Raw genomic sequence first — 8835 nt, 5'->3', positions numbered from 1 at the left:
AAGAGGAGTCCGTATTTACAAAGCTTCCTGGCCTTTATTAGTTTAATGGAATCCACGTCCATGTGTCCCTGGAGCAGCACGCACTCTACCCAGTATTCACAGAAGTCCATGGAAATGCAATGCCCTTTGGAATACATACCCTTTTCCTTCTCTCTGGCCAGGCTGCTTTTATTACGAAAGCTCCAAGAGCAATGGGAAATTATCTAACTCGTTTAGAACCAGGACAATGAATGACGACAGGCTACTTCTAGATGTAGTATCAGACTTTTCTGGTTTCTGCATTGTTACCTTTGACAGAGCCAGGCTACCTCCTACCAGACTCTAGATAACCGACCACTTGTTTTTTCTCTTCTTTGCTTTAAATTCCCGGAGTAAGTTTAGTTTGGGGCATCTGTACATTTGGTTTGTTTGTTAATCTAGGTCTTCCCCCACATACCAATCTGATCTAGACCTCGGGTGTCTCCCAGCACGGCGCTCCACGCACTAGCTTCATTCTGCATTTACCCACCATGTAGAATTAGGTTAACCTCGGAATAATTTTTCAATGCCCCTTTACCTCAGCGGGAAAACAATGGCAAAAGCGTCGCTCATGAACATCATTTAAAATGTATTCAGAGCTACTTTCTGTTTTAACTTTATAGACTGACTGGTTTAAACACGTTGTGAGGCAACTTTTAAAACTCAGGTTTCGAGCCCCGGCCTCCCCAGCCTTGGTACAAGTTCCAGGTTAAATGTGTGAGCATAAATGTTTCAGTGCGAGCTTCAACAGTTTGTGAGACAATACTTGTAGACTCACTTGCAATACTTCCTTATTTTGCTCTTAACCATTTCCCCTGTAACTTTCATTAGTATGCAATTACGTAACCGGAGCATACATTAACAACCATAGTGATTAAATTTGTGCGGCACATAAAAATAAGCACTTTAAAGGTGGTCTCAATATGGCAGTTAACTGAAATAATCTCATTTTAGAAAAGTTTGATCCCAAACTTACTAATATTTTCTTTTAGATGTGGAATATTTTTTAACACAAGTGTTATATTCCATTAACTTAATTGCTTTCTAACAAAACCAGTTACGGTAAGAAGGTAGATTATAAAAAAATTCCATTAGGAAGGAAACCCAAAAGTCAGTTAATGCCTCCACTCAAATGACATCTGTAATAAAAAAAAAGGTGTAATATGCTAATTAGGTCAGATGGCCTTCGTTCCGGACAAAGAGGCAGGAGCTGCGCCAAGGCCCTTGCATGAATTCCGTGCACAGGGCCTCTGTATGTACAAATCATGATGGGCTTAATACTTTTGATTGAAAAACCATATTCAACTAATTTTTCAGGGGGAAAGCCATTAACCCTTTGAGACAACAGGTGTTTGAAGAGCCAGTCTCCACCACGGGCGAGGAGAGGTGAGCACAGACATGTGGGAGCAGGGAGGTGAGGACAGGCTGCACCCCAACAGGAGGAACGCAAGTCCCAGGGTGAGCTGGGCAGGGCGGGGAGGGGGGGCGGCAGCACTTGGTTAAGGACAGGAGACGGAAGTCTCCGACGGGAGCCATGAGGGCAGGGCCTCAGCCTCCAGCTAAGTGTTTGGAGGCGCAGGCTGAGAAGCGTGGGAAGAGGGGGCTGCTCAGGAAGACTCGGGTGCCAGCGAGGCTCCGAGAGGAACGGCCTGGGGAGTGTGCAAAGGATGGGGGCTTTGGAGGCAGAGCTTAGAGCTCAGACCCCCCCAGGAAGGCGGACACGGCTCTACCACCCACTCTCCTGGCGCAAGCACTTGGCGACACGTGTCCTTTCTCCACGCAGACACCACGGGGTGCTGGGCTCCTTCCTTCTGCCCTGGATCTCAACCCCACACGAGTCTGCTCCTCAGCCGGACACGGCTGCGCCATGGGTGCGCACCCCCTGGGAACACCGTGGCAGTCTGTTGGCCGAGTTTTCCCTAACGCGGGACGGCACGCATCCTGACACCTGCCAGGGAGGCGATACTACGGCTCCAGGGTCAGTTCTTATGCTTAAGCAGGAAAAGCACCCATAAAAACAATAAATGAACCTGTGTTGATTCAGACATGCTGGGGGTGGGGGCTCTCCCGTTGGTATAGGCTTCAGTCGCACGTGGTTCTGCGGGCACGTGGACTGGGGAAGAGCCACTCTACCTCTCCTCTCCGTGTATCATGTCCACAGGTCCACATCTTATACTCGCCACTACACCAACCATAAAAGGCAGCCTTTTTAGGAGGTCCTCCCTTTCTACCCCAGGAGCCGAGCTGTTCCACACGGCGTGGCGTCTTGCTAGAAAGGACAGCAACCCTGCAGGCCACAGAAGCCCGTGTGGCACCGCCACGGCCCCCAGGACCCCAGTCCCCGTCCGGCCCGGGGTTAGTGCGGCAGACACAGCAGGAGAGCCCTGCGCATGGGAGAACCAGTTTGAATCTAAATTGAGGACCAGTGCCAACGAGTTCAAGTCTCTTCGTGAAGGTATTCCAATGGAGACTTTATGCTAAAGAAGCCACAGGGAAAACTACATCTGTGTACCATGAGTGTGACAGAGAACATTTCTTTTAAATAAAGGTATTCAAGAATTCGTAACGTTAAAAATCACCTCATGTATCACTTAGAAATGTTTTCTAAGTAATTTTTGCTATTAAATAAGATTATAATTTAGCCAGACATTTCATTCTACAAAAAATCCCTTGCTATCAATATAGAAGTAATTGTTATCAAGGAATAACGACAGACATTTTACCCTAAACAAGCAAACACCCCTCCCCCTCCCCCCAAACTGGAGAAAGCTTAGAATCGTATAAAAGTGTTAGCTTCCCGGTAAAGAGGACTCTTGATTTGATGAGCATTTCCACTTGAGCCCATTATCTGCCCTCGATGCCCTACAGGGGTTCTCACCTTCCTAATGCCGCGACCCTTTAATACAGTTCCTCATGTTGTGGTGACCCCCAACCATAAAATTATTTTCGTTGCTACTTCATCACTGTAATGTTGCTACTGTTACGAATCGTCATCTACATATCTGATATGCTGTATGTGTTTCCCGATGGTCACGACCCACAGGGTGAGAACCGCTGCCCTAGAAAATGTAGGTCCACATGCACCGAGGACTGACTGAGAAAACCTGACCTACCGGTGGTGTCCGCACACGCCCAGCGGGGCTTCCCTGGCGGCCCAGGCCCGTGACCACACGGGCGCGTGGGAGCGTCTACGTGGCGCTACACCATAACTACTAAGTACATTCATGTCACCAACTTCTAGGCTGAAAGCTTAAGTGTCAATTATTGCATTTTATCCAACAGTGAAAAATAAAGCGACACTAGCACTCCTCACCGTAAGGCAGTGGCTCCGTGTCTGTTATCACAGCCCGGACAGAAGCGGGTCTGCAATGCTTTCACCTCCTCCAACAGGCTCGCACTTCTCTGGCGTGAAAGGTGGCGAAGCGACCCGATCACACGGAGCGCGCCCTGGAGTGTGACTGCGACGGGGCTGCAGAGGGGGTAACCCGCACGGAGCGTCACGCCGGCCCCGGGGACGGGTATGAGCAGCCGGGCAGATGCTGTCTGGTTCCTGCAGTGACAGCAGCAGCACATGAGCGCCGCCCACCCAACACGCCCCACGAGAAGCCGCTGAGCTTCCGGGACCGGACGACCCTCTGGATTCTGCCTGCGTTACCTGGGCTCTCTCCTGTGTGACATGGGACCTACACTGTGGGAAGAAATCGCTGTAACATGAGAACACTGCCGGAGCGTTAAAAGCATCCCGTATAGTCATGTCTTCCGTGACACATGACTCATTCCAGCCCCAAGTTTTAGAACTTTACAATAAATAAAATGTAATCTATAAAAATGAGCCGTTGTTTATCAATGTAAACATTCACCCTAAGAATTTTTTATTGTCCAGATGTTTCGCAGAGAAGAAATTAACAGTATCTGTGAAATAGAAACGCACTTCAAGAGCTGACCTAAAGATTCATAAACAGGCCAGTTTACCGGCTGTAGCCGGGAAAAGCATGGAGACATTTAATAACTGTTCTTAAGCTGACTTGCATGCAAGAAATTCATGGATAGTTTTTCTGACACGTTTCCTAACTGCCCCCCCCAACTCCCTGTATTGATGTGCAGCTCCGACAGCACCCAGAGGGAGGGAGGGGCCCCTGGGGACTGAGCATCCAGCTGTGCTGCCTTGGGCTTTACCCCTGCTGAGTGCCCCAATGTCCAATTAAAATGGCAAAACATCAGCAGATTCTTTGCTTTGTGATGTAAACATACACTACCTACTTGCAGAAATGACAAGACATGGTTCAACAAAGAATCAAACTGGTTTCTTGGGCTAGGCCAGCGATGGCGAACCTTTTGAGCTCGGCATGTCAGCATTTTGAAAAACCCTAACTTAACTTGGTGCCATGTCACATACAAATTTTTTGGTCTTTGCAACCATAGTAAAACAAAGACTTATATTTTTGATATTTATTTTATATATTTAAATGCCATTTAACAAAAAAAAATCAACCAAAAAATGAGTTTGCGTGTCACTTCTGACACGCATGTCATAGGTTCGCCATCACTGGGCTAGATCATGACAATGAACTTCTTTCCCCTCAATGCTGGGAGCAGACAGTGATTATTTTGGAGAAGAAAAGATAAAGTGTGGAATTAGTAATGCAGAGGCCCAAAGTCAAGTGGCAAGACTAGAATACTGCCTCACACCAAAGCTACTCTGTTCCCATCTCTAATGGCACCTACGCCCACGCCCACCCCCACCCCCCAACCCCCAGTGAAAGAATAACAAAGCCATTGTGACGTGTGTGCGGGACTGCCAGCTGACAAACACAAACACAAGTCACGCTGTGTTATCTGTGGTCACGTTCTTCAGGGTTAGTCCAGTAACTAAAGACTTGACATTCTTGTGTCTTTGTCTATTTCAATTAAACACGTAAAGGTTAATAAACAGACAAAGTCCAGAGTTAGTAGGTTGGTATTATAACATTTATTAAAATAATGCCATGGGTTAATAGAAACAGCAAAGAACCAAAGAATTAAAACGCAAGCTATGTAAAATCCCAACTAAAACCCAAAAGTATCTAATGTATTCATTCATTAGCTAACTAAAAAGCCCAAGAAAGACAAGACACCCAATATAATAAAGTACTGCAAAACAATTGGCAATTTTCAGTTATCAAAATTGTGGATTTTGCATTTTGTATCCTTTTCTCAATCAAGAAAAAAATTCTTTTTGAATGTTATATAACATACATATAAAACAAGATAGAAAAATACATTATAAACTTGTAACAATGGCTGTAAATACATTATCTTACATGTTTCTCATAGGCAATAGGTTGGTTATGGTACATACATAGCATGAAACTACTAAGATAATAAAGAATAGACAAAAATACATGTCAGCTGTACGATAACATACAAGCGACACTCCCATCTACCCACGCTAGAAAATTACATAATACTGTCAAAAAAAGTCTTAAAAACTACATATTTTAATAAGAAATAAATTCAATAAAGAATGATAATACTGAGAACCAAGGCATTCAGAGATTTCAAAAGTCATGCTTATTTTTAGTTGATCCAAAATTGTTTCAACTAAGTTTTCAAAAGTTTGTTCAGAGCCAACATTACTCATAAATGTCACACATCTATTTCATACATTTTCTTTCTTCCCCATAAAAGACCTTTGATAAACATCTAAAATGTCCAGGTATAACACAGCTGAGATGAAACTGGATCAAATACTGGTACTGTTTTTAAACTACTATCACCTCAAGTGTTTGAGTGTCGCAAATTTATTCAACCAACCAACCAAAATCAAAATCAAAATGGCACATCACATATTGTAAATAAATCAAAACAACTGTCTGTGTAACAGAAAGACGAAGCAGTGGCACATGGCACGGAAGCTGGCGGCTACGAAACAATGAGTCTATTGCATAGAATGAACTGAACCGGTTCCAAGGGAGAGGGTGCCGGTCACCACGGGTGCTCGCTGAGCTGCTGCTGACCTTGACTGTGCAGGTACGTAAGAAGGACGAGCTGATGAGCTGGGGACCCGCTGCCCCTTGATATTTGCCACGCCTGGTACTGAGCAGTTAATTGAGGGTTTAGATAGATGCAGGCTCTGTGCACAAACCCCTTCAACTACAGCACTAACCGAACTTCATGAGAAACTGGAAGCTTCAACTCAGGTGTAGTTGGAGTACTTGTACATGTGCACAATGATGCTCGTTTTTCACAATCTTTTAAAGTTAAAAATAAGTGTGTTGGGGTGTGTGGGGGCAGATTAGGTTAGTAAAACTAGCAGGGGAGACTGCCCCCGGGACCTGGTGTGGCAGAAAGAAGTCTGATCAAGTCTGGGTCAATTACACACCCTCGTCTCCGAATAAAAAAAGAGCTCGAATTCTGTCTGTAAACTGATGTTCAAATCAGTTTTCATCTCAGAGTCGTTTAGGGTAACATTAAATATTGCAATAATCAAAAGCAATCAATTATGATTTTAAAAGAATGTTTCAAAACTTATGTGTCAGGCATTAGAAAAATTATCCATTTTTTTTCACAGTATCAGATTTGGCAAATTTGTATCAAGGTAAAGTGGCAAAAATTATGAAATTCAAACTATCAACTCATCTGTCTCCCTCACATCTTCTTTCACATACTGGGCGACTGAGTAACATGCATTAACTTGTATTCTGAGGGAGGAGCTGATCTTACGAGACACTTGACTAAATGACCATGAAGAAAAATAAGGCACTTCCTTTTCTTTAGACTTATTCCAATACTTAAAAAATAAAAAAGAAAGACAAAAAGGCTCTTTTGGTCTTTTGTTTCTTGACAACCACCAGAAAAAATCATTTAATGAAATAAAGGGTTTCTTTGTTCTTTTTCTTTTTTTTATAACACTTGAAAGTATAAAATGCTACATTTCCAAAAATATATATATTTTTTCTGCACCAGCACCCTTGTATAGTAAAAGTATCTACTTTTTGTTCATTTGTTTCAATGCACTACACTTTATCTACAATTTCATTACATGTATACAGCAAATAGGCAAGCATGGCTTTTACATCCTTAATGATTTTTTTCTATACAGGGAGGTTTAAAAAAAATATTTGAACAGTTTGCCCAGTAATGTGACACATAATGCATGTACCTTGTTCTCATATGTTTTTAAGGAGCTGTAAAATAAAGGTTCAGTAATTTTAACTCAGATATTTATCTTTTTAAAAATAGTGTTGCAGTTTTGTTCTTTGCATTACTTTTCAAAATTCCTCAAGTTTTTCTCTCATGGCACACTCCCGATACTTCCAATTTGGCAGGCAACATAAAAGGCTGCGATGCTGCCCTTTGAGGGCACTGTAGTGACTAAACAGCATATCAAATTTTGAATACTTGTGAAATCGCTTCACCACTGACATCCCTGACCGAAGGTTCATGCATGATGCATCACCACACAGTGCATTCAGAGCTGGACTCGCTATGAGGAAAGGGCTCCTAGGAAGTCCCTCACAGTAACCGCCTGTCACTGAGTAGTTCAGGGCCGTCTGCCTCCCTCCAGAAGGGAGGCCTTCTTACCGTTCGCTTAGGGTGGGGCATGGAGAGATGGTCAGTGCTGTGGGATGAATTGGGCCTTATTGCTTTACTACTTCAGTGCAGGTTCTAGAACCATTTTCACCCAAACAGGAAAAAATAACAGCAGAAACCAAAAGCTGAGTTGGAGGACAACAATTTCTTTGTCTTTTGTTTGGTTAGATGGTAAGACGAACGGACAAGTGCCTCAGCTCGCTGCACTGACGACAGGCAAGCAAAGGCGATTACCAGTTAACTGATCAGCAGGCAGGCATGGTCAGGTCATCATTGGGTGAAGAGTTCAGAGGTCAGAAGGTCATAGGTTAGTTGCCGGTGGCGGCTGGGTGGTTAGAAACAAAAAACAAAACAAAAAAAAAAAGAAAAGAAAAGATAGAGAAGAGATTAGTCTCAGCTAGTGACGGCTTAATGACAACATGAAAAACTAATCACAACTAATAAAAAAAAAAGCATGTGTAATTCTGACGAACTGATTGACACCATCTACAGAATACAATAAAAATCATGACAATTTCACATCATGATTTGAACAAATGAAGGAGAGCCCTCTCCCACAAAAAAACTGTTAACAGGAAAAAATAGAAATAAAATATAACTAACAACTAATAGTTAGTAGCTCGATGAAGGGAACTGAGAACGACGACAATGAATAGTCCATATACAGAACTCTGGAACAGTCAGTGCATTATCAGGATCTGACTGCTACTAAGCATTAGTATTCTCTCAGATGCAAGCATTAAAGCAGCTATTAATGATGGAGGTGATTATTAATAACTGATGATTAACAGAAATGAATCTAAAGAAATTTAAATTTCTATGAACAATTTGGTTCAACATAAACTCTGGGCCAAACAAGTTTCTTTTGTTCAATAAATGTTTATTGCTTTTTCAATGTTCTATTTACAAACAACATGGAATTTCTTGGCCTCATGATACAAAGCAGTACTAAACTGGAGTGTAGCAGTGTGGGCAACATCATGGGAACCAGGAAAAGGCCAGGCCTTCTGTGCCAGCCAACACTTTCCAGTTGGAAATACTATTTTACACATATAGGACACTTATAAAATGCACTTGCATGTAAACACTGTAAAATCCTGCCATTTAAAATTCTATACTCAAAAAGCTCTAAGTACATCAAAAAATAGAAGAAATTTCTAACTGATACCAATAAGGCATTTTAAAACTACAGCTTTCTTTACTTGATTTCAAAGCTAATTCTCTGCAAATACAATAATCTGACAT

The 8835-nt window shown here is 42.7% G+C and overlaps 1 protein-coding gene across 1 annotated transcript in view; it reads right to left on the bottom strand.

Moving 5' to 3' along the window:
- Positions 1 to 4964: 4964 nt before the first annotated feature.
- Positions 4965 to 8835, bottom strand: part of QKI (QKI, KH domain containing, RNA binding) — an 88738-nt gene continuing 84867 nt past the window's right edge. The window contains exon 8 of the mRNA XM_015560025.1: positions 4965 to 7915. Coding sequence (XP_015415511.1) covers positions 7899 to 7915 — 17 coding nt within the window. The 3' untranslated portion in view covers positions 4965 to 7898. The remainder of the gene's footprint in view (positions 7916 to 8835) is intronic.

The sequence above is a fragment of the Myotis davidii genome, unplaced genomic scaffold, assembly GCF_000327345.1.
Source record: "Myotis davidii unplaced genomic scaffold, ASM32734v1 scaffold1494, whole genome shotgun sequence".
Taxonomy (NCBI): Eukaryota; Metazoa; Chordata; class Mammalia; order Chiroptera; family Vespertilionidae; genus Myotis; species Myotis davidii.
This window is presented reverse-complemented; position numbering and strand designations above follow the sequence as displayed.